Source organism: Chamaea fasciata, unplaced genomic scaffold (genome assembly GCF_029207755.1).
Source record: "Chamaea fasciata isolate MVZ Bird 193981 ecotype frontalis unplaced genomic scaffold, bChaFas1.0.hap1 SCAF_1, whole genome shotgun sequence".
Classification (NCBI taxonomy): Eukaryota; Metazoa; Chordata; class Aves; order Passeriformes; family Sylviidae; genus Chamaea; species Chamaea fasciata.
This window is the reverse complement of record NW_027094086.1, coordinates 139822308-139849690: the sequence shown is the minus strand read 5'-3', so window position 1 is coordinate 139849690 and position 27383 is coordinate 139822308. Positions and strand designations below refer to the sequence as shown.

At 37.5% G+C, this 27383-nt stretch overlaps 1 protein-coding gene across 15 annotated transcripts in view; it reads left to right on the top strand.

Moving 5' to 3' along the window:
- Positions 1–27383, top strand: part of PARD3 (par-3 family cell polarity regulator) — a 445231-nt gene that overhangs the window by 289194 nt on the left and 128654 nt on the right. For 11 of the 15 annotated variants that reach the window (XM_066200202.1, XM_066200148.1, XM_066200211.1 and 8 more), the window contains 4 exons: positions 3072–3223; positions 4268–4312; positions 10575–10802; positions 17552–17768. In XM_066200202.1, the coding sequence (XP_066056299.1) occupies positions 3072–3223; positions 4268–4312; positions 10575–10802; positions 17552–17768 (642 nt within the window). Of the gene's footprint in view, positions 1–3071; positions 3224–4267; positions 4313–10574; positions 10803–17551; positions 17769–22873; positions 22964–27383 lie in introns of those variants that run through there. The other 4 variants (XM_066200114.1, XM_066200221.1, XM_066200188.1 and 1 more) reach the window with 3 other exon arrangements.

Here is a 27383-nt window from a genome sequence, read left to right as displayed (position 1 = left end):
TCTAATGCATTTTATTTGTTAAAAAATGTAAATAGCAATGGAATTAGATTTTTGCTATAATTTCCTGTTGCTAATGGATGAAAGGAGACTTGTAAAACGAAGGTGCATTGTATGATTTTGCTGGAAGGCAAAAAGGGTAAAACTAAGAATATGGAGAAGGGTTATCCAAACAAGAATGGCAGCTGTTCTGAATCACAGAAGAAAATGTAAGCTTTTTCAGCCTCACAATATCTCCCTAATCCTTGATGAAAATGTTATGAAAACAAAGGGGCAATAAGACAGGATTAATAAATGGAATTTTAATAACATTGAGGGTCAGAAGACGGTTACATTCTTTTAAGGATCAGCTGTCATTCCAGAAATCTTATTTGTTAAGTATTCTAGAATATAGTAAATTGCATTTGGCATTGCTTAATGACTTGCACTAAATTCACCTCTGTCTTTTATTGATGTAGTTGAAAAATATTAAAATGAGCCATTTTTAGGGGCATTACTTCCTCCTATGTGCTCATTGGCTTTTGCAGTTGTGGCTCCTCACGGGGACTTCTGAATACTTTTAGACAATGTACATGCATTCAGACTCCTGTGATCCACTCCTTCCTTAATTACTAAAACACACTCGTGGGTCGTTAATAGTAGAAATCCAACACGACATGAAAATTCAGAACTCTACATAAGGCTCAAATAAAGGTGCTAAGTAGCACGTTTAGAGTGCAGGATACTATGCAAACGTGCTAACAATTCCCTTAGTAAGTATGTGGAAAGGAGGTGTGACAAGGGCAGATCAGGGAGGCAGAAAGAAAGTCTCTAAAAGTAGTGTCAGTGAAAATGCTGGGTTCCAGCCTCCCAAATTCTCAGTTGCTGATGCCATGTCCAGACCCTACTGCTCTCTCTGGGACCTGTGGTATCCTTTTCAAGTTGTATTTGACACTGGAGTCTTAGGACTTCTAGTTCAATATATAAGTGTGTGCTGTGTTTACATGGAAATGATACTCTGCTCTACTAGAAGTTTTATATAGGTGGATCTAAGCAAGCTTGTGTGAAAAAAAGAAGCATACAGCCAAAACAAATAATTTTATAAGTTCACCTTTTCTGAAGAAAATGTCACAGGATACATTTTGCTCAGCAAGTTGAAGCCAGTCATTTTAACATGAGCCTGTGCTAACAGATGTTGCTGGAAAAAAATTCTTACTTAGTAAAACCACATTTTTTTGGCCTTCAGAGACAGGGCTGACTAGCAGGGAGCCAGAAACTTCTGTGTGGCCTTGGGAAAGTCAATTATGATCTGCTTATGAAAGGTGTTGAAACCCTGTAAGTTCAGCTTGAATCTCTTTGGAGGACATTTTCAGATTTACGTAGTTCTTACTCAGCTATGTGTTGCCCTGCTATAAATGCTAGAAGTGTATATTGGCCTTGTCTGTTTTATCTTTCTATCATGTGGAAATAATTTTTTCCCTATTTTGTGGGAGGGAATGTTAGGACTAAATAGTTATTTTTGAGTTTGATCTCTGATTCATCAGAGCTTTTAAGCATATGCTTGAGAACATTGCTAAATTGCGCAGACATCTCTGAAATAGTTGCAGTAATTAAATGTAAAACATTATGAGCCTGAGCCAGAAACATTAAAGTCAAAAGGCACTTGACATTGGCTTTATTCACATAAGCTCTGATCCTGCTCACACTGAAGTATTATATGTCTGTCACAAGCACATATCTTATTATTTGTAAATCTGCCATTACCAGAATGAATGTATTTTTTTGGCTGCCTGATAATGATGATAGTGATTTTCATCCTTTATAGTACTTTTTGCCTTTAGACACTTTTCCTTACTTCTTTTTCACTGTTTTGCCTAATACCCAGGTGTTTCTTGATCAAAGATACTTCTGTAAATTAGAGTACATGCCATACATAAACATACGCATGTTATAGAATTTAAAAGTATAAGTCGTTTTTTGCAGAAATTCACTATTTGCTTGTTTCTCACTAGGAATGAGAGGTGTGTTATACTTAACCCTTACATTAAAAATAATTCTTTAGAAACATGGTACCAAACAGTAAGATGGTACTAAACACAATATCTTGAGTGGCATTTAGAGATGTCAGTGACAAAATATTTAACTTTTTTCACCTTGAAGTACAACAATATTCAAAGAGGGGATTTTGAGGAATCACTTACCTATACAATAGATAACAATGGCCCAAAGTACTGATTTTTTCAGTATTTTATGCTTTTGAATTCTTTTTGGGCCAGCTGAAGTAGAGATCTATATGCTATTCCTTTTTCTAGGAGCCAGAAGATTTTCTCTGAATTTCCTTTCATATTGTTTATTAGCAGCAAGCAATCTTTCCTTTTGAAAAAATGTTTTTAGCTTGCACACCAAATTTTGCCTGCATTCTTGCACTCTGAGCTGTGGTCACTTTAGAAATCTGCAGAAGAAACAAAAACCAAATACAGTTCCCCCCATTTCTGATTTGGTGGTGGATCCATTATGGCAAATACTTGCTCTGTGGGGAAGCAATGAGTAAATATATGGTTGTTTGTCATAGCCAGGCTAAAAGCAGGAGAGCTGTGAAAAGTCTACAAGAAATTTCACATATGGAGAGAAATTTTAATGCAAAGTTTTTAAATTAAGAAGTTTAAAGCTCTTGGGCTTCAGGCAGGACAGTTTCTATTTATGCTTTACTAAAAACATTTTCTGATAAAAACAAACCAGCTAACTTTCTATCAGTAGAATTAATTTGTTTCTCAGGAAGAAAGAAGAACTCTTTTATTCTTCCTTAAATTATTCCTGTGTTGGACTTCATGTTCTGATAGAATATGTATAGTGCACCAGATGTGTATATCTTTTGTTAAAACTCTAAGTGAAATTCTTGGTTCTTTTTTACTGGAATTGCTTAATGCAGTAAAACAAATCCATTGGGTGTGTAACTGAATACTTGCAGTGGTGTGTTTAAAACTGTGCACTTAATCGTTGGTAGAAGTCACGTGCTAAATAAATGATTTTCTCTGAAGAGTGAAAGGTTGCGTGATCTTGATAAATGTTCGCATGATTTTTTTCCCTTCCTACAGCACTCTTAGTCCAGATGTTGATCCAGTACTTGCCTTCCAGCGAGAGGGTTTTGGACGCCAGAGCATGTCAGAAAAGCGTACAAAGCAATTTTCAGATGCCAGTCAGTTGGAGTTTGTTAAAACACGAAAGTCCAAAAGCATGGATCTAGGTAGTGAGTGATGTTTTTTCAATTTTTTTTTTATTTGAACCTGATTTTCATGTTGTAAGTATATAGATTTTATAATTCCAAACAGATTGTGTATGTGCAATACTACTGCACATAATGTCTACTTGTGGGTAGTAAAGTGCTAACTTGAATGGCCAAGTGGCCTGGGTGTTGTTTGTTGTTTGTAAATGTCCATACCATTCAAAAATCATAGCCCTCTGGATATGTGGTTATACCTAAACACAGTACACAGTATTTATTAAAATGGAGGTGAAAAATGCATTTACCAACGCATATAGAATAATTGTGTAAAACCGTACCACGCTGTGATTCTGCGTAACTGGGTTTATTCTCAGTCCATGATTATAATGCAGTTGGCCTTAAAGGTCCTTTATAGTCTCTCATATTTTAGATGAATTCAGAATTAGAAAATGGGACCTAGTCTGACATCTGTTTGAGACCCAACTTTTAATATTTATATCAGAAGCCCTATAAAGTAGCAGTGGCTAAGACAGGCAATCACAGTGATCATTTTAACTGATAAAACAACTGAGAATAAGTAATTGCTAACAAGCCCATCAATTTTTCTCCCACTGAATTTAGATTCTGAAGTGCAGACTCTAGTAACCTCAAACAGTGAGTTTTGATGGTTTAAACACACAGAATTCTCTACTCAGAGTAATAAAATACAATGCAATTCCCTCCTTTACAATAGTTGTGAATGTCTTGCCTACCATCCCTAATTCACAAACTTCCTACAGTCAGGTTGGAGGTGTTGACTTGTCTTGACTAGTTGCCGTGTGCTAACGTGTCAATAACATATTGTACCTGCCTGTGATGTGAACATGACTGACACTGCATGAAGGTTACTGGTTTGCTGCCACTTCTACCCAGAATGTTTGCTTACTCTTGCAGTTTATTTGCATGAAGTTAGGACATTTCTAAGGTCCCCTAACTTGGAAAGAAAATATGCAAACCAGAAGGAATGTTGAGTGCATGTGGGGCATGGGCACTAACTGGGCTAACCGTTATGCATTTACCTTTTAACAGTAGCTGACGAGACTAAGCTCAGTACAATGGATGACCAGAAAACAGGTAAGAATTGACAGCAAAGCTGTTGCTATAGAAACCTTGGTCAAAGCAGCTTACCACAATTACAGAACTGCCAGTCAAATTGCATGAAAACATGAATATTCCAGTACTTGCATGGCTGCTTTCTATTGTGAATAATCAAGTCATACAGAAAAAGAAAATTTTTTCTATAGAGATAAGTATCTAGAGTAGTATATTGAGCCAGGTCATGCATGTGATTGTAGGCAGACACCTGTTTCTACACTTTAAACTCATAAATATTCACAGTTGTTTGGGTTTTTTTGTCCTTTCAAAAAAAATCTTGGAAAATCTCCTCCTAGCTTCAAACTGTAGTGCACGGCGAGATGATTTAGAAGAGTCGAGTGTTTGGCTATTACAGTGCTAACACAGTGCTTGAAAATAATTATTTTAATTAGAAAACTGCTGCCTTTGCCTTAAGTGGTCATCAGATACATGTTGTGCATAGAGTTGAAGATTATTTGTGCAAGTTGATTTGCTCTTGGAGCTGAAACGTGAGCATTGTAACAGAGCAAAAGAATATGTAAATAGAATCTTTTCCACATACCATTCATTGTAATGTTTCTCAAAATGATAATGAGAAATAGCTTTCAAGGCATATTTTTTATTAGTAATTAAAATAATGCACCAACTGCAATTATGAACCTTTATGATTTATTAATATAAGTTAGCTTTTGACCTATGGAATGCTATTTTAATTAGGCTAGATCCAGAGGACACCATAACATTACTTAGCTCTAATTAGGAACAATTCACCTTTTTAACCTGAAAATATTACTTATTTTAGCACGATTTGAGGAGTAGTGCATTCCATACAGAATTTACATTTACTAATTCACAACTGCATCTCTGTTTAACTGGATTGTATAACATGACTAGGAGTACTGAAAAGCTGTAAGTAATCAAGTGATACAATTATTATTTTTATTTGAACAGATTGGTCTTCTAGCTTTTAAAACATTGCAGAATATGGCCACAGACTTGCAGCTTTGCAAAAAAAGAATGAGTAAACAAAATCAAAATGTATGAATGTTTTGGAGGATTAAAGCCATCAGAGTATGAATGTATGAATTGTGGTAATGGTTGGGGTAATAATTGGTGCTTAGGAACTGCCTTCACCTCTGAGTGTTATTCACATAAAAACAAGTTAAAGACCAAACTCAAAATTATTGTAAATTATTTTTCATTTTTTATTAACCTGCATAGTACAATGGGATGTGATTAGAATGGTGTAAAACCTGTGTGTTTTGGTAAAATATAATCCTTAGGTTTTAAAAGTGCATAATGGTTTTGGTGGTATCAGTAGAGGGTGGTATGAATTGAGTGCAATTTTCCTCTATGTATAACACCTAGATTAAATTCCAACAAAAGAGACAAATTGGACAACTTGAGTGAAAGAGCATGACCATGCCGTCTGGACTAGGCAGTTACACGTTTTTTGCAAGCAAATGTGCTGGAAAAATTTTTCAATGGCTGGAAAAGAGGAGAACACCTTTTGCTGTACTTTTATTTTATTTATCTTGCGTGCTTTTAACCAGGTTTTGTATATAAACACTGGATATCTCCCATTACTGAAGATGGATGTCGCTGTTAAACAAACCACTTACTATAGTTTGGCTTAAAAATTGTCTGGTTCTAAGAAAAAAAAAAAGCATCAAATATGTGGTGAACTATGCTTTAATGAACTCTAGAAGCCAGAAAACTTCAACATGTATTTACTTTAGAAAAGATAAAAAACAAACTCTGTTACTGTCACAGTTGGATTTAATGGCATTGGCTGAAAAGGAGAGCACAGAACTCTCCAGTCCTAGTTACTGTAATAGTTTTTTAATTATTTTTCTTTCTATAGTTCACTTGGAGTACCTAGTCCTTGCAGTGTTTACAGTTCATCCTAGAGGTTAGAGCTATATTCAGTAGCAATTGAGCATGGCTCATTTATAGAGTCCCAGGCATACTATCGCTCTAGGTGGTTATTTTTCCATGTGCATGTTATGAAAATGAAAAAGAAAAAAATCAAATAACATTTATTTAAATTATTTATTGATTTATTTTTACACAATGCTTTTTAATTAAACTTTTTATTAAATGGAATCAAAATTAAACTGGTTTTGATGCAGTTTCTTGGTTTATTCCTCCCCTGCCTTCCCCAGATGAAGTGTTAATCTCCTAGTGTCTGAACTGAATTAGAAATGGAAAAAATTATCAAATGTAATGGAGCAGATGTTACTAAGTAAATAGACTCACTGATAATGTCCTTCAAGAAAGTGTTTAGAAAGTAGACTTCATGCCTTTGCAAAACTGGTTTAATGAAATCCAGAGAAGTTTTTTGGCATCAGTTGCAGGTAGCAGTTGACTATGACAGCTCATAAAAATAATGTTTCAGGAAGAAAAAAAATTGGTGTATTTTAAATGGTTTAAAAGAATGTGCTGATTTAAAATTTGCTTTATAGACTAAAATTAGCCACTGGACAAAACATCATATATCCCTTGACACCATGGGCTTTGCCTTTGCAAATCGCCAAGCGGATTTGTGTCACTGTATAAATAATTACCTTAGGGTGAGATAAGGGGAGGCACAGTGAATTAACCAGTGTCAGCACAAGGGAGAAACAAAGGATTTGGGATAGGGAGCAGCACACAGGCTTCATGTGATGTCTGTGTGTTCAGTGTCTCCTAGGTGTCTGTGCCCTGGGAGAGGCACCTGTGCAGTCCTGCATGAACGAGGGGTGGCTGCATGGCTGGGAGGGCAGGGCTTGGCCCTTGTCCCCGAGGGCTGGCCAGCTGGGGACACAGGGAGTGGAGGTGCAAGTGTGGTGGGCAGGGGCTGCGCTGAGCAGGTCACCAAGCCCCCAGGGGAGGGACAGGGTGTGGGCACTGCCGAGCTCTGAGGACGATGCATGGTGGCAGTCACGGCAGGAGGGCTGCTGGGATACAGAGGGATGAATCTACCTCAAAGAATATTTGTTAAGAAAATCGTTGGAAAGGGAGATTTTGATAAACTTCAAATTTTAAAAATGATAAAAGAATCCCTTTCATCCTCAGTCATATAAATATGCTTTAGGTAGATGTGTCTTTTCCTCTCCTTTTTTCTACTTTAAATTCTGGTGTCAAAATAGAAGTAGAACTCATTCTGAGCAGATAACACTTCTGATGATTACCACCAATGCTGTAAAGGCTGGAAAAAAATGCTGACATTTTTGTATTTAGAAAACAGTGTTTTGATGTGGCTCATAAATTTTAAACAGAATCCATTTTAAAGAAAGTTTGCTGTTTTTACGAGATGATGGGTAAACAACTCACTTTCTGACTGGTGAATTCTAGCAATAAATTCTTAACACACAATTTACAGGGACACCTAACTGTATATTTTGAGAATAGTAGATTTGCTGTGAAGTAGCCATAGAAGATAGTGAAGGTATTAAAATATACATAGCTCTATGATCACACTGATAAAATTGCTTGTAAAAGGAGATTTCCTCATTTCAGATTCTGCAACCTGTTCACATTTGTGTTCATGGCCACCCAAGTTCAATAAATATTCTTATCATTTATGTAATCCATTATTAGTTTTACAGTACTTGACATTAGGTCATATCCCAGATGGGATATCCTTTGGGAAAACACAACTTACATAAATACAGTTCTCACAAAGATCTGTATTGGGTGTCAGGAAATGGAACTTTTTTTCATGTTCTTTGTGAACACAAATGGGCACATAAATGCCTTCTTTATAATTACTGTTTACAAAAACAGCCACTCAGTAATTAGGAAAAGATATATGAGCATTTCATTTGGAAGGTTGCAAAACAGAATGTGGAATAAGGAAGTTTACAGTAAGTTGCTATGTAAGAGGACACTCTTTCCTTTTGTATGTGAAATTGGATCTGTCAAACAGCTGGTTTATATATGATTGTCCCTTTTCCTCTTTTTTTCCTCCAAGATGTTGCATTCTTTTTTTTTTTCAGTTTCATAGACAATTTAAAAAAAAAATACAATCTTGAAAAGTAAAAAGCAAAGTCAAGTTTCATTTCTTGCATGCTGCAGGCATTAGTGGAGGAATAGCAGATTTGACCATGGACTAGAAAGTGGACAGTTTTATAGGACACTGTCTAGATTGGAGTGCTTTTACTTGGCAGAGAGAATGTTCTGTAAAATGCTTGCCTTAGCCTTTGGGCCATTTTCAGAAGTTTGGTGATTCCAGATTTGTTTGCACAGCTGGGAAGCTACCAACCCTCCCTGGTCCCAGCTGGTCCTGTGCTCTGCCCCCAACCATCCTCACAACGCTCAACCCTCTAATAAGTACAGGCTGTGTGTGAGAGGGTGGCTTATTCTAGGAGGTGGGAATTCATGGAGATAAAATTTCGCGTTTTTTGGGGTGCATTTATTTCTGACCAAGGGTCCAAGCAGCAGGACTACAGACTGCTGAGGGAACCAAACTGCAGGAGTTGTGTAGATCTGGGAGAGTAGATTTTTGGTTTATTTCTGTTTACAAGTTAGTCTTATCAGTAGGGCAGCTGAAGGGAAATAATTTGACAGCTGCTGTTTGAATTTATTTGATCTGAGGGATTTCAGTTTAATGCAATTGCTCAGACTTTTAATAGCTGAATAGAAAATGATAGCATTCACTGCCTTACTTCATCTCATACCAAGGTAACAAATGATGTGGAGAAAATTTGCCATGCTACTATTCAGCATCTCTTCTGTGAGGGAAAACAACCTCCTTTCCTCCCCAGCTAATACTGAATAGTTTTAGTAGTACAGTAGCAGTTTTCCCCAATTTAAGGAAACTTCACATACCTTTCATAAAGAACAGTGACAGATGCTGTCTCCCTTCTGTCTCCTAATACCTACCGGAATAGGGATCATCTTCAGAACTTGGTATTATTCTGAGATAAATGCTTAATAGAGGTAGTTTTCCTTCATTGCCCCTTTATTCACACCTATGCTTACTAATGTACTGTTCATAGTTTTGGTTTTCCTGGGGATTCAAGCCTTGGCTCTGGCTCTCAGTGATGGTGTGAAATTTATGTCTGCCAGATAAGGATACTGATTGTCAGCTGGGTAACAACCTACCACCTGGGACTGTTGTGGTGCCACAACAGTTCTCTTTTGTACTCCCTTTGGGTTGAGAAAAGGTATGAATTTCATATTATAGGTGAGGGCTCTAGTCTCATGATTTCAGGAAGTGCAGCCATGATGATGTTGTCCCACCTCATCTTTCCAGTCCCAAGTCCTATGGAAAATCTAGCTAAGACTCGCACTTTTGAATAACATCTATAAAATGTAGTTGTTGTTTTTTTTTATTTCTCCTGAAAGATTCTTCCCAGTTTTAACTTTAGTATGAGATGTAATTTTGCAGTTTTGAGGACATTTGCAGTGCGAGTGGTTGTCTAAGAACAAAGGCTATACGTTTAACCCACAAACCTGAGAGTAAAGTCTGGATGGAGAAGGACTTTTGCAGAACACTGACTGAGGTTTCCTTGGCACTTCTCTGGACATGCTGCAGTGATACGAGCTGCCCTCAGCCTCAGCTGTAATAATGCTGCCCAAGCAGTCACTCCTCCTGATTGCCAGGAGAGTGTTTATTTTCCAGCTGGATAACTGGTATCGCCCATTTTATTGGATTCTTTCTATGGATTATTGTTAAGCAATTTCACAAAATCTGAACAAGTCAGCTGATACTTCTCAGAAGCATTTAATTATGAAATTGTTAGCAATTTGATGCAAGTCTTTAAAACTCAGACAAACAGCATGTTCCTTGAAGCCAGAGGTCAGGCTACTTTGCAAAACTGATATACTAAACACAGTAGGATTCATGCCCATAATCTACTCTCTATTCATCAGTTGCTAGTGCAGAGGAAATTTTCTCCTCAAACCAAAAATAGTTAATTGTTTTGTTAGATGCCGTTATTTATGCATCTGTGCTGGTTGTATGAGCTAAGTTTTTAAAGCCTCTGATTTCTTTATAATTTAAATTGTGTAAATAATAGTAATGGATGTTGGTCTCTCTTCACTGATTTGAAAAGCCAGACATTGCTAGCATTGTCGATTTTGTTGACTGTAACTTGACATACTCATTTGCTTCTGAGACCAACAAATCTGTGGAGAATTCCCTTCAGATTATTGAGAGATGATGTGAATAATGTTAAGTGTGTCCCCAAAGACTTTCAGGATGGATATGCATAATCAAGCATGCTGTTCTCAATACTAATTCTAATTACTTTTTTCCCCCCTTTAAATCACTAAGGTTCCCCAACCAGAGATGTGGGGCCTTCATTAGGGCTGAAGAAATCCAGCTCGTTGGAAAGTCTGCAGACAGCCGTGGCTGAGGTGACTCTGAATGGTGACATTCCTTTCCACCGCCCACGGCCACGGATTATCCGAGGACGAGGCTGCAACGAAAGCTTCAGAGCTGCCATAGACAAATCATATGATAAGCCTGTAGCAGATGATGATGATGAAGGCATGGAAACTTGTAAGTAAACTGTTATTTACATAATGAGTGTTAATGGCATTGGTAAATTCCTTTAGAAAGTGACTGAAGTAATAGAACATAATTTTGGAATTTTAAAAGAATAGAACTAACTTCATCAATATTTAGGCTTTTCCCCTTCATTTGCTTTAACAGATCGCCACGCTCTGCAGCTTTCTTCCTTTCTAAAATAAGAGAATAAGATTATTTGGAATGTGTTTACTTAAATTACGATGAAAATATTCTGTAAGATGGCTAATTAATGTACTAATGTAAACTAGAAAAAAAAATTTAGGCAGAAAGGCAAATCCACTAAATTTATATTACAGAAATATAGGCATTTAGCTTTGAAATCGTGCATTTGTAGTGTTGGGGGTATAAAAAGAAATCACTGTCCTTTAATTAGAGTGAGTTAGGCTGGCAGATCTAATAAAATACAAAGTTAATGATCAGCTATTACCCACCCTAATGGGCATTCATTTACATTTTCAGTTCTTTAACCTGAAGTATGACCCAACATGTGGAGAATGTCATTAACATAAAAGAATCACTTCAAAGCTAACCTTATCATTATTGAACTACGTAAGAATGGGCTGGTAAAATGACAACTCATATTGAATGAAAATAGTATGAATGGTAAATTACCTCAATCAGGGGTTGTATTAAAATCATTGAATTTTTAACCTTCATGTTGTACTACTTTCAACTTGTCACACACCAGCAGAATTTTTTTTAATCAACCTGCAGCTAGTTAGAAGTTTATGAATGAAGATGATGATGGGAAGGTTGAAGTAGAAAGTATTTAGTCTAAATTTAACAAAGGCTTGAAAAGAAATTTTTCACTCTCATTTTAATTTTTTTTAGTTTCAGAAATTCTGTTTCATAAGCATCATTCCCTAATATTCTTTTATAAGTTACTTCTCTAACCACTCTTATTTTTTAAAAACTCCTGGCCTTTTTCTTTTTTTTTTTTTTTTTAATCTGCCTCTTTTTAAGAGTGTTCTGAGGCCGCAAAGAACATAATTTTGCCACTCACTTTTCTTAAAGATAGCTACAGATGGAATTAATTCTGATTTGCTTTTCCAGCACCTAACAATTTCACACAGCCGTGATGTGGTGTTGTGCTGCTGGCTGTCAATCTATTTCTGGCCAGTAGAAGAATAGGTGTGAGAAAATGTGTAATGATCCTGCTCATTCTTACAAACTGCATGCCTGTGGTATTTTGGGTTATAAGACTATGTTTTTATAGAAGGCCTTGTTGGTATGAGCTGATAGCAATATCCTGGTTTGAAGCTTCAGACATCCGAGATTCATCCAGAAGTTAAAGATGATTTAACTTCAATTGATCAAAAATATAGCAAAACTGTTGTTGCAAAGTGCTGTCAAGGTGGGTATAGGTTCATGAGATTCTGGTAAGGGGTTTTGAGCTTGTTGATGAAATGCAGAGAGAGTAGCAAGGAGGTATTTATTTATAGCAAGGAGCCCTTTGCATCCTTCACATGGGTGCAGCAGTGTTGTGGCTTAACTCCTGCAGCAGCCAAGCCCCATGCAGCTGCTTGCTCACCAGTGGGACTGGGGAGAAAATTGGAAGGGTAAAAGTTGGAAAAGTCATGGATTGAGATATAGTCAGCTTCATAGGGAAAGCAAAAGCCACACGCACAAGCAAAGCCAAGCAAAGAATTAATTCACTGCTACCCATGGGTGGGCAAGTGCTCAGCCATCCCCAGGAAAACTGGGTCCAATCACGCGTAACTTTTACTTGGGAAGACAAACACCATCATCCCAAGTGTCCCCAACTTCCTCCTTCTACCTGCAACTTAATATACTGAGCATGATGCCATGTGGTCTGGAATATCCCTTTGGTCAGATGGGGTCACTTGTTCTGGCTGGGTCTCCTCCCGGCCTCCTATACCTCCTTAATTTCCTCACTCACTGGCTGTACAAAAGGCAGAAAAGGCTTTGGCACTGTGTAAGCCCTGCCCAGCAATAACAAAAACATTTCTTTATTATCAAGCCTGTGTTCAGCACAAATCCAAAACACTGCCCCATACAAGCCACTGTGAAGAAAAATACCCCTAAACCAGCCAAAACCAGCACAAGCAGAAACCAAACAAAGCCTTCTGGCTGAAATCAAAATGTCATGGCGTGAGTCTTTGCCCTCATCTCTGTTTGGATGTTGTCTCACAGTGGTGGACCAAGAGCCATCTCATGTCATGAGAGAGCAAAAGCAAGGCTAGTCAGATCCCACATGGTAAAGGAGGGCTGAGCAAAGCTATATGTGTGGAATTATGCATTTTGTTGTGTTCTAATAGCTTCCACATATGGTAATGAAACATCTAAGAAGCATTCCAGAAATTTGAAGTGCCAGGTTCATAAAAGCAGATGAGTAGCACAGCAAATATAATAAGTTGATTGGACAGAATTCAGTCCTTGAGGATTTTTGCTTCTCGTGGTGACCATGGGAGCTTAAGAGCTGTCCCAGCCCTATGTTGCCTGTCTTCCTGAAAATGTCTGTATCTGCATTAAACCTCATAACACTGCAGCCTGCTCTACTTTGTGTAAATTCTATATGGACTTAGGTTCCAGAGAGTTTACCAAATGGTGTCTTCAGCTGGACAAAGTTTGGGCACATACGAATATGTAGGAGTTTAACAATCTGGTTCTAACGTAATTAATGCCTCACTGCTGCCATAACGACGTCGCCTAAGTTTTTTTAAAGTTGTATTTAATTATTCCATAATTGTTTGAAATTAGAATGTGGCTTTTTCTCATTATAAAACCCAGGCAAACATGCTGGTGGTCAATTTGCTGATGCCCTTGAGGTTGGATCCATTTGTCTTACTTGAATTGCTTTGCCTTTCTCTATGGGTTTCAGTGCTAGAAGTGTTTCTTTGTCTTCCAGACAGTGACCTGCTTTGGATTAGCAAATAATAGCACTGCAATGTATTGTGTAGAGGAATTGCTAACATGTCATCATTCCATATGCAAAAACCGTGAAAAGTACAGGTAGCATATGTGACAAAGGGCACTCTTTGTGATGTCCTTGGAACAGTATGCTATTAAATTACTAAATGTAGGATTAAAATCAAATGACACTGACTGGCACTGAGGTAACATTTTAAGTATTGGAGAAGAGGTGTGTGAATTTTAATGGCTGTAAAGGAAGATCATTTGTGGAAAGTGGTGTGGGTGTTCAACTTTTGCAGATAACTTTTCCTGTGGGTTTTTTTTGTTTTGTTTTGTTTTGTTGTTTTTTTTTTTTTTGTGTTTAGCTTTTTTTTCCCCCCTTAATACTTGAAATAGCTGACTAGAAGCAAAATGTTTATCTTTAGTGGCATGAAGAAGAACAAGGCATTTTGATTGGGAGAGATCAACAAAGCTTTCTAATCTTTTGCTGAATCTTAATTGCTGGAATCTAGGGCTGTATTAAATATCACAATAAGAGGCCAAGAAGCTTAGTGGCAAAATAGTTTCACGTTAAGTAGCTTTGATTCCTCATGTGCATCTTTTCCATTTTATGGGCTAATTAGGAGAATGGCTTCATAATACCTGTTTGTGTAGTTCTCCCTACTGCAGTGTGGTTCATGAAATGACACTAGTGTTTAGTTTAATTGATGTTTAAAGTATACTCCAATTTAATTTTTTGGCTTCAGCATCCTGAATGGAGAGGTAGGAGGTTGCAGGAAAAAAAAGGAAATAACAGCACCAAAACAAATACATCCTGCATTTTGCAGTAACCTAATGTCATTACTGCAACATAACAAAAATTAGAAGTTTCATTTGTAGCCTGGGTTTGAATTTTAATTGAGCAGCATTTGCATTTGTTCTAAACACTAGTAATTATGTGTATGTTAATTGCAGGATGACTGCGCTGCGTAAAAGTGAAACAAGCTTCTTCATGTTGGGTCCTTCTAAAAAAACTGGAAATCTATTTAGTTCAGTAGAGAGACCAGTGTTTACTCCAGGACAACAGGCATCCAAGTTCACTGGCCTTAGTCTAAGCTACTGAGTTAATTGCAAGCAAACTGTGTCTGATAGAGAAATATTAATTGCAACACAAATGTAGAAAGGAGACAATGTTCTTCATGGAATGCACAAAATAAATAGTAAGCTAAAGTTTTGTGTCCTGGTTCTGGCCAGGACAGGGTTGACTTTTGCAGTAGCCAGGAGGGGACATGGCCAGGACCCAGAGGTTATTCCATACCACCTCACATCATTTTCCAGGGACGAGGGAAGGAGTCTCTACCAGGTCCTGTAGGGTAGTGGAGGGAACAGTTGGGTGTTGTCAGGGGTGAGAACTTGCATGCAGTCATTCTTTCCTGGTGTGCTCTTGTATTCGTAGTGTTGCTACGAATTGTTGGTTTTCTTACCTCATTGCTATTTCCAGTAAATTGTTCTCATCTCAACCTGTGATCTTTACCTTTTGTGCCTCTAGCTGTCCCCTCCATTCTGCTGCAGGGGCAAAGGGAAGGGAGGAGGAGTGAGTGTGCTGCACATGTTTTGGAGAGTCTGAGTACCGCACCAAACTGGGGAGTACCCTCCCTAAACCACAACACAATGTTATGACAAGTTGTTCCACAACTCAGCATAGTACAGTAAACAATACATATTTATGATTTATTTAATGTATTGTTATATGAGTATGAACAAACATAGGTCAAAATGGATTCATATTTAAAACTCTAGCAGTGAAGTTCCAAGTAAACAGTTGACTTCAAAATTTGTCAGAAATTTCATGCAGGTTTGTGGTTTTTTTTACTAATTATATTCGTTTGCAAGTACAGTCTTTTAAATGTCTAGTTAGAACAGATTGTAGCTATAAATTAGCATGTAAAAAATTAACATTTCTATTCCAAAGTGCTTTTCCACAATTCTTTTAATAATATCTAAATATCACTCCAGACACTGATTAAGAAATGCTGAGGCCAAAAAAATTACAAGAACAGCTAGTACAGAGGCATGTATAGGACCTATTAGTTTCCTAAAATACAATAACATGAATATTAAAACTGTTTCTACAGTTGAGAAGCTGTATCATCTGTTTTATTCGTAACAGTCCTGAATTAAATGCCATGGCCTGGCCACTCTGGTGGTTTGTACTTCAGAGTAGTAGTTAATATTCAGAAATAGTTATTAATGTTGAGATGTATCTGACGTGGTCAATTTTTCTTGAAATATGTCTATGTGATCATCCAGGGCTGGAGAATATTTATAGAAAACTTGATACTTGGTGAATAAGTACAAAGTCTTTTGGACACGTCTAGGAATTGTAATAGTAAGGAATAAAGAGTATTTTGCAAGCAAGTTTCTGAGAGAGAGAAAACATTATATTGAATGGCTTTCAGTCAGTGATTTGTAGACTTTTCAGGTTCAGTGATTTACTTGTAAGGTGAAGATGAATGATGACTAAGAAAAGCAAGTTTATATTCTACAGAAGTCAATATATGAGACATTTTGGAGGAATTACATTCTTCCGTTAGCTATAGAAGAGTTGCTGAGATCTTGAGCAATATTAGCAGAATAATATTAAGTAGTAGTAGACATAGGTGAAACTAAAAAACTAAAAACTTAAAGGTTTTTTCCTTCTATAAGCCTTCTATAAGCCATGACCATTTCAAAATCTTATTGAGTACAAAATTTTTTTTCTTTTCCATAGACTGTGTATATATAAAGCAAGACTGTATTTTTCAAATTCTACTGCCAAAAGTTGTTTGGAACCTTTGTATTCATTGGAACTACAGGAGGCAATACTAAGTATACATCTGTGATCCTAATTGCTGCTTTGTTCAGTCTCTTGGAAAGCTGGGAGATGGTTGGAGTCCTGCGTAAATGTGATGATATAAAATGTTAGAGCTCATGGAAAGTCACAGCTTCACAAGCCATGAAGTGCAGTATTCTGACCCAGCAGCTTGAAGTGTTTTATTTCTTTCTTACTAAACTGCTGAAGCAGTTTTCAGGTTTTCGGTGGATTTTTTTCAGTTAGTCATTTTTCTTTCAAACTTTCTGAAATACATGTGGGCTGTTAAATGTAACCTTGAGTGTGCTTTAGGACTCCTGGTCTTGGATTAGAAACAAAGAATGAACATGTTATCTGCCCTTAAAGGATTTTACTTGTTCCACTGGATGAAATCTCCCCACCTGAACCTCCCAGGCTACTCCATCTCAACCAAGAATAACACCAAAAACAACAATCATAGTGCGTGATGTGTTCTAAATGGCTCCAGGAAATGGAGAAGCATAACAAAACTATTGTTTTACTTGCAGAAGAAGAAAAAGTCTATTATGGCTTGTGTTGAGGGTTAACACTCCCTAATGACTTTCATATTTTTATGAGAATATTACTAAGAATTTATAGACAAGGCATGCTGCACTGCTGTTGTTACTTCTTGCAGATATTTCTAAATCTCTCCTCAACTGATTTACATACTGAAACAAAATGGGCCAATTAACATCACTTTGCTAATCCTCTTTATTAATCTATACATTATCCAGAGTACCCATAAAGTTCAAATTGCGCTTTGCCAAACGGTCTGCAAAGGTGGATTCCTTGCCTTTATGAGTTTAATACTTCTAATAAATAATATTGGAAAACCTTGTGAGCAGATACAGATTTAAAAAAAGAAAAAAAAAAAAGAGTTGAGTTTATTGTGGTTTTGCATATATCCTGTTTCAAAATATATTATGGAATATACCAAAACTCTGCAGTTTTGTTTGTTCTTATGTCACTGATGTTTCTTAATATGTGCTTTCAGTGGAGGAAGACACAGAGGAGAGCTCAAGATCTGGTAGAGAATCTGTGTCCACAGCAAGTGACCAGCCATCCCACTCATTAGAGAGACACATGAACGGAAGCCAAGATAAAGGTGACAGAAAAAAAACTGGAAAGGAAAAGAAGAAAGATCGAGATAAAGAGAAGGACAAAATTAAGGCAAAGAAAGGAATGCTGAAAGGCTTAGGAGACATGTTCAGGTAGGTACTTTGGAATCAAATATGGAATGAATTATGCAAAGAAGTTTCTTTTTCTAATTAGTCATTATATTGTAAATTCTTGCTGAGACCATATTTTACTATGCAGATCCATACACAATGTATATAGGCTGATCTTTCAATTTTTGAGTGTATGGGTGGAGTCATAAAAGGGAAGCAGCTCAGAATGGAGGAGAAGGGGATGGCTGGCAGGCCAAAGGAAAGAAAAGGCAAAGGAGAAAGTAATTTTAAGCCACAGACTGCTTAGTTTTGAAAGAGTCTTTGGTGATGTCTAAGTCATGCACTTATCCTTTGACAACTCACAACATTTGGGGTTTTGTTTTAATTTTCTTTTTTAATACTGTATCCAAAGCTTATGTGTTTGTGTTTTTCTAAACACAAATGAATGTTTTTCTTTGCTTTAGTAGTAAGACTATTGGTGTTATGGAGGCATGATGTGAAAGAGATGAATCAGTTTGAGATTGAGAAAGAGCGTGCTCCTCTCAAGGAAGACAGAATCCAAGGTTGTGTGCTCTGGGAACCCATAGAGAACGGGTCAGTGAAAGACCTGATTTACCAAACACTGATTTCTTTTTAAAGGAGTCATCTCTCTAGCAGACATAAGTGATCTGAAAGGAGCACACTGCTGAGGTACACCCTGCTGTTGTGGGTAAATGTTGTAACATGACAAACACCTTGATCACTTGTGGAAAGTGGTGTGAGAGCAAAAAAATCAGTCCTTCTATTAGCTAGCTACACTAAATAAATATATTTCAAAGAAGAAGCAATATTAAGGCAGGGTTTGTTTTGTTACTTAATTTTAAAGTGAGGTACTGGTATCATTTTAAATATTTATTAATGTTTCTGCTCTGAAAGCATGTAAAGGGAGCTTCAGTTAACTTTCATCCCATTACTTTCTTTATCCTGTAAAATATCAGTTTAACGTGTGTGGTAACTGCACAGGTTCTTGAGAATTGTTCTTTGACTGAGAATCATATTACAAGAGTAGTAAGTAGAAAAAGTGGTTAATTATGGAAAAAAAAGTAGTTAATTAGAGAATATAGTTTTGAAATCTGCATTAGAAAACATTAAATAATACCAGGCTGTTAGACAGTGTATGCCATAGAACACAAGAAGAATTATAGGAAACAGTCCCACATGTCAGGTAGGAAGAGAGTCCTTCAAGCCTGTGAGACCCATGGGGATGCCCTCATCCTCTGGACATTTGCCTGCCTCAATTCCAGCCTGGAGCAAAGCATTACACACCCCTCTGGGAGAGTGTGGAAGGCGGGAGATGTGAAATGCTGACCGGTTATTTTCTGCACTCTGTCATTTTTAAGCAGCAGAAATGACAGGTAAAATTGAGACACAATATACATGATAAATTCTATGGGCTCTAAGTAGTAGCATCTTGGATACCTTGAGTGTTGTCTGAGTGAGTTCAGTCAGAAAATGTTTACAGCATCTAGAAAGCTTGGGCAGCTCCATAGTCCAGACAAGGTAACCTTTTCTGTGTGCTCGATACAGCACTTCTGAAATCTCTAATCTGGAAACAACACTAATTTGAGTGAAAGGATGATCCAATGCTTTGTTGTTTGCTCTTCATAACAGTCAACATTTTCTTGAGGATTTTTTTCCTTCACTACCATTTCTGAGTGAACTTTTCTTTTCAGGCTCCTCTTAATTAATGTGAGAGCATTGCTATCTGGATATAGCTGACTCCTCCTGGATCTGTAAATTAGCTTGCCCCTTGTCAGCCCGCACAAGAGAGGTGTTCCTGGCAAGCAAAAAAATGCTGATTGAGAGAACTAAGCATTATGCCTCATTTCCACTTGGTGCTTGATTTGCTTTGTTGACAGGCTTCTCAATAATGTTTGAGAGATGGGCTTTGTTATGTCTGCAAAATAAGCTACTACTTCTACCTATAACATGCTTTGTTCTTCCGTACATTTGGCATATATCATAGATATCAAGTAATCACTGAAAGAAGTTGTGTGATAGAAAATAATGACAATAACATTTAAAATTCAAACCTGGATCAAAGCATAATTGGATGTTTTAGTTCTGTACAACATCGTGATTTCTTTGTAGATTTTTCTTTTCTCCTTTTCCACTTTTTTCTTCCTTTTCAGTGCTCTAATCTCTAAATAATCTTTCTTCATTAGGTTGTATGGGCAAAAACACTTGCAGGCTGAAATTGCTATTAACTGACACTTTATTTCAATGTCTGTATGTAGCCAAGAGGCTTTTCATTGCCTATATGCAAACTAGCATCTTATAAAGTAGAGTCTGTGTGATGTATAAAAATAAGTCTCCTTGTGTTCAACTAAAATCTTGGGATTTGCTGCTGGAATCTTCATTAAACTCTACTGTGAGATGGAAAGTCCCACTAGAGAACCCTAGGTTACCTTTATCCTTCAGCATCTAGTCATCATTTCCAAGAAATCCCTGGATGATTCAGATAAGAAGTTAAAATCATAAGTAAATCCTCTAAACACCTCTGTTGTTTTACTGCTTGTATCAAACATAGTAAAGAGGATTGACATAACCTTGGCAGAGAACTGCAAACTGCAAACTGAAAATTGTGTAGCTCTGACACACACAACTCCCATTATTTCTAGAGGACTTTTGCTGGCATCGGGCTGTGGACAGGCTGGACGTTCACCCTTCTGACTGTGACGTAAATCTGTCTGAGCATGTGTGCATTTCTTCTTTCAAATTGGCATTTCAGGACACAACAGATCAGTTAATTATGCCATTTGGCTGAGTAGTCTCTTCACAGATGAAAACAGGACAGAAGTTAGCCTAGAAAAGTGAGCAGAAATATTGGTCTATTGGAGGAGAGGCAGGTGCTGCAGTGCTTTGCTTTCACCTGAATCTATTTGTTTTATCTGAGTAGTGGGATCATTCTTGTCTTAGTCTTTCAAGAGGATCACATGCCAAATCCTGTGGCCTGTGAAATGCTGTGCAGTTTCGCCTTCTCCTGGATGGCCACTGCCAGCTAAGCAAATAGGTTTTGGGAAGCTGATATGAAGTTCTGCTAGTTTTTTGTTTCACTGCTGAGAAGCCTTCATTGGTATATGTTTTGACGTCAGAAGTTTATAAAAATCTGTACACTTCTCCAAATGCACTATGAAATATATTTATTCAATTTGTTTATTTTTTAAGTAGAGATTTTGTTTCTTGATAAAAATTACCCTGACAAAAACAATCAGTAGTTGAAGGAGTAATTGTAGTGCTGCCTTAAGAAAGAGTCTTCAGTTTCAAAGAGTGTGCCTGTAATTAGTGCTGGTAGACATACATTAATTTAATGGGTCTCTGTTGTGCGATTCTTTGACATTCCTCTCTTGGGAGAGAAAAATGGTATGTGGTGCCTTTTTCTCCTTCCTTTTGCCCCTGTCACATTCAGAGTACTTTTGTGAAAGTGGATCCCCATGGGGATGTGAGAGAGGAAGATTTGAAATGTTATATTTGAAGGTTCTGGATGATGATGATGATGATGATGATGATGATGAAATGACACATCTGCTGTGGTGCTGCTGATCACTTGCAATCCCTTTATTTAAGTCATGCTTCTTCCCAGTGTACAATCTTGGATATACTTGTTAGACGGGTGACTGGACTGATGATGTAAAATGTGTCCAGCAAGTGGTCAGTCTCAGCAAAGAATGTGTCTGAGGAAAGACATCTTTAGGAGAAAATGAACCTCCAAGGCATTGAGAATAATGAGGAGAAAGAAGCAGCTCTGTGTTTTCAAAGGCAGGAAAGGGAATAGGAGGGAGGCCAAGCTAGCTAGTCATGTCTTGCTGAAAATATCTAGGAACAGTCACTCACTGCCTGATAAAAAACCCCAAACCTACTGAAACAATTGACCCTCGATATGATTGGAGAAAACTGGCTTTGAAAATTCATATGGTATGTTTAGATTTGTGTGGGGAGCAGATGATGACAACAAAAGATGGGGAATGTGACTTGTATGACCTGGGATTTAAGCAAGAAATATCTGCATTGGTTTTGGAGGTTATTTATGGAATATTTGAAGCATCTGTGGATAAGTATGTTATATGAAGTAAATAAATTTTCTACCATAGGAATTAATACCTGAGACCCACATAAACATGACTTTTCAATAGAGAACATAAGCACTGTGTGTTGAGCTTCACAGAGCAAGACAATATGCTCCAAATTAATCATATGCGTAGGTGGTTTTTGCATCAGAGGTTGCATATTTTAAGATGTGGCCTGTAATGTTGATGGAGATGTAAAGTCATAATGTATGGTAGCTGATCTTTAATTCCCATTTTAAGTGTTCTAGCATATAGGTGGGTAAATCAATGCACTGAATAACCAATGCAAATGTAATATTCCCAGATTAGCATTAAATTCTAATCCTAATTAGATTTAATTACATTTAAAATGATTACCGGGAGACTTGCAGTGCCGTATCTTCCAGTTCTGTGAGAGGAAATAGATAATTCAGTTTGCAACCTTGTTTAGCTGAAATCAGATATACCGCTGGCTATTTTTTCCCCCCCACACAGCTGTTTCCAAGGTGCACTGGGCATGTCCAGATTTATAAACATACTATTTGTAGCTCTGAATTACACATTTCAAGCACATTAGCTATCTGAGACCACTGACTAGGCATTTGGGAGAATAACCTGTGTGGATGACTGTTACTTGTTACATGACTTCGTTGTATTGCCTATTCTGGTTTTCATTTAAGTTTTCTCATGGTAGAGTCTGTGAGGAGATGTAAAGCAACTCACAAAGGTTACACCACTGATTTACTAATAACCTTTCTCTTTCATTTAATAGTGATCTTCAGACTTTTAACTAGGCACAATAACTAAAATGTGTCAGAGTTGTGTAAAATACTGTTGAATTATATCCTAATCAGCAGGACTGGCAAATACCTCAAACTTGATAAAACAAAATCTGTGGTCTGATTTCTATAATCCAGTAGCTTAAGAAGCAGCAATAATGACATTTTCCTTGGAAGCATGACTAATAGGACTTTATATTGGTGAATGACACTTACTGATATACGGACTTAATAGAAAACATGGGAATGAGCTCTAAAAGTTAGAGGTTTTTTTTTTCTTTAGTGCTCGTGGAACAAAATGCGATAAATCTTGAGCCTTGGAAAACAGAGGAGGAGGTTAGTGCTTAAGCACCCGTCAGCTGCATCATTTCAAACTTGGAAGCTCATTGTGTGCATGCTGAATTGTGCCTGGGTTTGCTAATGCTCATTTGAGAACGTTGCCGACAGCTTGTGGTGCTTGTGCTGAGACTTTCATCAGAAACACGGAGCTGGGTCGTTGGTCAGGTAAATGGAGTCTGGAGCTGTTTGTGCTCTGGTTTTTGCCTGCTGCTATTACAAGCCAGCTGGCACAACTGACATTAAGTCCACATCTGCTTCCCCCCTTCTGCCACCAGCTGGAAAATGCATGGCCTACTATAATCCTGAATGCTGGGTCTAAGCAGGATATCCTTTCAAACTTAAGAGGAGGAGCACCAACCTCACCCTGTCTGCAGGTTGGATATTGTTGATACAGTTTTTCTGTGCTCCTCTGGGTTACTTTGCTCTGATCAATTTTCAAAGTTTCAGCTGGCCACTGGGACACACAGCATCAGGAAAGCCTTCCAAATGAAATCAGCGATGCAGCAAATTGTCATCTTTGATGCAGATGATTAGTTTATCCCTCTTAAAGGATCTTTCAAAGCATTTTCATATTCTTCACTTCCTTCTTTCCAATTAAAACTAAATAGGGGACTGAAAGAGATAAGCTTGGTTGGAAATAGCTTTTCGTTTTGGAAAGTCAAGCTGTGCTTTTTGTGCTCCTTCCTTTCCTTGTGCATTTCTTTGCCTTCCTGCTTCCTGCTCCCCAATGGAGGCAGTTGCTTTGAGGAGAGGTGTGTTTCATGGTCTGCAGCCCCAAGCACACCGGCTTTTGACTAAGATGTCATTGGGGCGGGGGGTAGTGGAATGGCAAATTTATGTTTCTAAACCAAACAAGTTCACATAATCTGTCAGGGATTTAAGGAATGCAGCTTCATTAAGTGGTTAGTAAACTCTATGACTTTTAAACGAAACACAGAAAGCAGTGGTATGCAATTGTGCAAGGGAGATTTGAAGTGGGAGATTAACATAATCGTATGTGGCTTTCTGGTTTGTCACTCTGACAGAAAGCAGGGCTTTGCTCTATGTGTCCTTAACACTGGATTTTCCCAGAGTAAATCTTGAACTTATAAATCTGATGGTGGTGTAGTATGGGGGTTTGTTTTGTTTTTTCTTTAATTTCGATAGAATCAGGGCTCTTGTTTCTAACATCCAGAAGTAAGTGTCAGGATGACTTGTTACTAGAGATGAGTTCATAGTGGCTGCTAACATATTCTCCCAGTGTTCTTCCTTTGCTTGTCAGCGACTTTAAATAGAGAACCTTTGACACCTTCAGCACTGTCTTTGCCTGCAAAGCAAGTGAGGGAGGCAGGCAGGGTGACAGCTGAGCCCTCCACCATCCTGCCCAGCGTTCTGCACACTTCTCTTCCAGGCCTGCTGGATGAATATAGAACGCAAGTGTCAAGGATGACACCTTCTTTATAATCTCGGCAAAGCCAGCCTTTTCAGGGAAGAATTTGTTGACAGTTCAGAGATTCAAAGTCAATTTCAGTTTAAGTTCATATAGAAATAGGATTTTTTCCTCCACCTCATGTGATAATTGAAGACTAAACAGGCAGTGCGCTAGTCCATAACAAAGCTTCATAAATAAATACTGTCTTGAGACATGAAGTATTTGTTAGGTGAAAAGCTCTTATTAATGCCATTTGTTTTGTTATCTCTTGGAAAGGTTTTCTGGAGGTTGATAGCACTGATAGCACCTGTACATTGGTATATATTGTGGATGCTGTAGATTATGGTTTTTAAAGCAGAGCCATCTTTGAAAATCCTTTTTTAAAAACAGGAATAGGAATGTTGACTTAGAGGAAAATGAATGCAACTTCATATACTTCTGTATCTGGGATGACAGAAGTGGTTAAGTCATATTTTCTTAAGGTGCTTAAGTTGGCAGCTGCAGGACAGCTGATCCTTTTCTAAAAGGCAAAGCTTCAACTTACACTGCATTTCAGTTCTCAGGAGCAATGGTCTGTGTTTGTGGTGTGTTGGCAGGCTGATACCTCCTGTTCAGATGTTAACATGTCCTATTATTGTGCAAAGAAGTAGTCATTAAAGACATGATTATAAAACCCTTCAGTGAAAATGGCAAAATGGGATTAAACCAGTGTATAATTTCTGGAATAGAATACACTGGCACAGAAATAGTTGGTGAACACCTGTGTTTCCCTGAATGTAGTAGGAAAATAGTAGGTATAAAGCTTTCAGAGGCCTTATTTAGGCTTTTAAATTGTTACTTCAGGAAAAACTAAGAGAAACATAAGTTTTGTAGAAAAAATAAGAGAGAAGGAAATATTAGAAACACAGTGACAATGGGGTATAGAAGTAGTATTTCCCTCACTTTGAATCTGTTGATGACTTCTGGAGGAAAAGAAAGAATTAGGAGGAACTGAAGACATATTCAAAATACTGCACACTTAGTGATTTGGGCAAGAAATGTTTTGTGCTTGGTTCAGCTCCTATCACAGCAGCCCAGCTTCAGCTTTTCATCAGCTGAGTGTCATGCCCAGTTTAGTTTCAAATATCTCCAAGGATGGAGAGTCGGCAGCCTTTCTCAGCAGCCTGTTCCAATGCTTAACCACTCTCCTGGTGAAAAGTATTTGTCCTTGGTAAGATAGGAATAAGAGACACTGAATAACTGCTGGTACAAAAAATGCGAGTTGGTCAGCATGTACTTGTCCGTCTCATGAATCAAGAACGTGTGGATGTACAATAAGATTTTCATGCAAAACTTTGACATTTTAAAGGACATTTGTGATATGCTGTTACCCTCAGGGACTGCTGCCCTCACAGGACCCCAAGAGTACAGGAAGTAACATGCCTGAGCCTGTATTTGAGACTCATGACATTCATGACATGCTAAGTGTTAAGGAAGAACTTATCTATAAAGAGGGTTTTTTTTCATTATGCTTCAAAGCATCTTACTCTAAATTCTCTTGGACTGCCAACTATTAGGATACTGAGACGATTGGCTGATGTGGTAATAGTGTCTTACATGATCCACTGAGCTAGAAAAGGTGATTATTTTCTATGGAACTGAGGAAGAAACAATTGACGGAAATCTTCCTTTCTACTATTTTGTGCTACACCAGAAAATCCCGCCTCTTTTTTATTAAATACCTAAAATTATTGTTGTATTAATGCTGATACTTTTAATTTTCAACTCAAAGTACATACATCAAGTAAAACCTCAGGCATCTGTAGTTCCGCCAGTCATAAAAGGAGGAAGTTGATTTTACTTTTGCAGGGGGAGAAAGGGTTATTTTTAATTCCACTCATGTTTGGTTGATTCCTTAGGATTTAATGTAAGAGCGTAAGAATTTGGTCACACAAGAGTTAAATGATACCCGGGAAGTCCCTGTATCCCAGTCCTTGGACACTGAGCAGTAGTGGCTCCCAAGGGTGGGATGCCAGAACTGGGTGACCATATACAGTTCTTCCCAGGTCTGTCTTCCAGACTTTCAGTGATCTGTAGCTCAGGGGTTTCTTGAGGCAGTGCCTTTGTGCTCAAGTACAAAATACAGCATGTGTATTCTCTTCTGGGCGATTTGTCCTGTTACTGATAATTTGGGGTATATTTACCTAGTTCCAAAATACTGCAAAATTTGAAGTATGCCATATACAAAAATGTCTTTTAGAGATTGTGTAAATGACTTTTGTATCGAGGAGCTGCTTTTGCATTTCTAGCACACAGACCTGATTGCAATGCACCACAGTAGATCTGACTCATTATGTCAGCATTTTATGGCACTCAGGTAAGCGTGTTTACAAAGTAGCAGTAAACCTTTTTGATGTGCAATAACATTGCAGTAGTTAATGTAGTGTTCCACTGCGTATTAAATTTTACCACTTCTGTGCAAACTTACAATAAGCAGGAGTGCAAGAAAGGGCTGTAGATGTTTATAAAATAGACCCTGCTGGAATGAATTCAAGAACTAGTTTTACAGTATATGTTTGGTCTAGCTGATGGTGTGGTTAACAGTACCGAACAAACATTTTGAAATGTTTGCTTTTGCAGAAGATAAATTCTTAGTTTCTACAAATGTTAACACTTTTTTCAGGACTTTGTTGCTATCTGTCTTGTAGCTCCTAGTCCAAAAAGGAAAAAGAACACAGGATAGTTTCATGAAACTACTTCGTTAACTTGACTAATTTCAATAAAAATAACAGTATACTACTGATATGGCTGTTTTAAAGCGTTTTTGGTTTTTGTTGAAAGTATGTTGGAAACGCTGAATTGGTAGAGAAATTCTCTGATATAAAGAACTAGTTCAGTCAATGTTAACTGACTATTAACTTCATAGATTTAGCTTTGTCAATGAGATCTGCATAGTTAGTCCTAATGTTTTTTCTGCTTGCAATACAAAAATCCCCTGCAGTTTGGCAAGCTGCTTATACTTTCAAGAGGAATTATTTTCTCATTTTAAAAATACGATAGTACC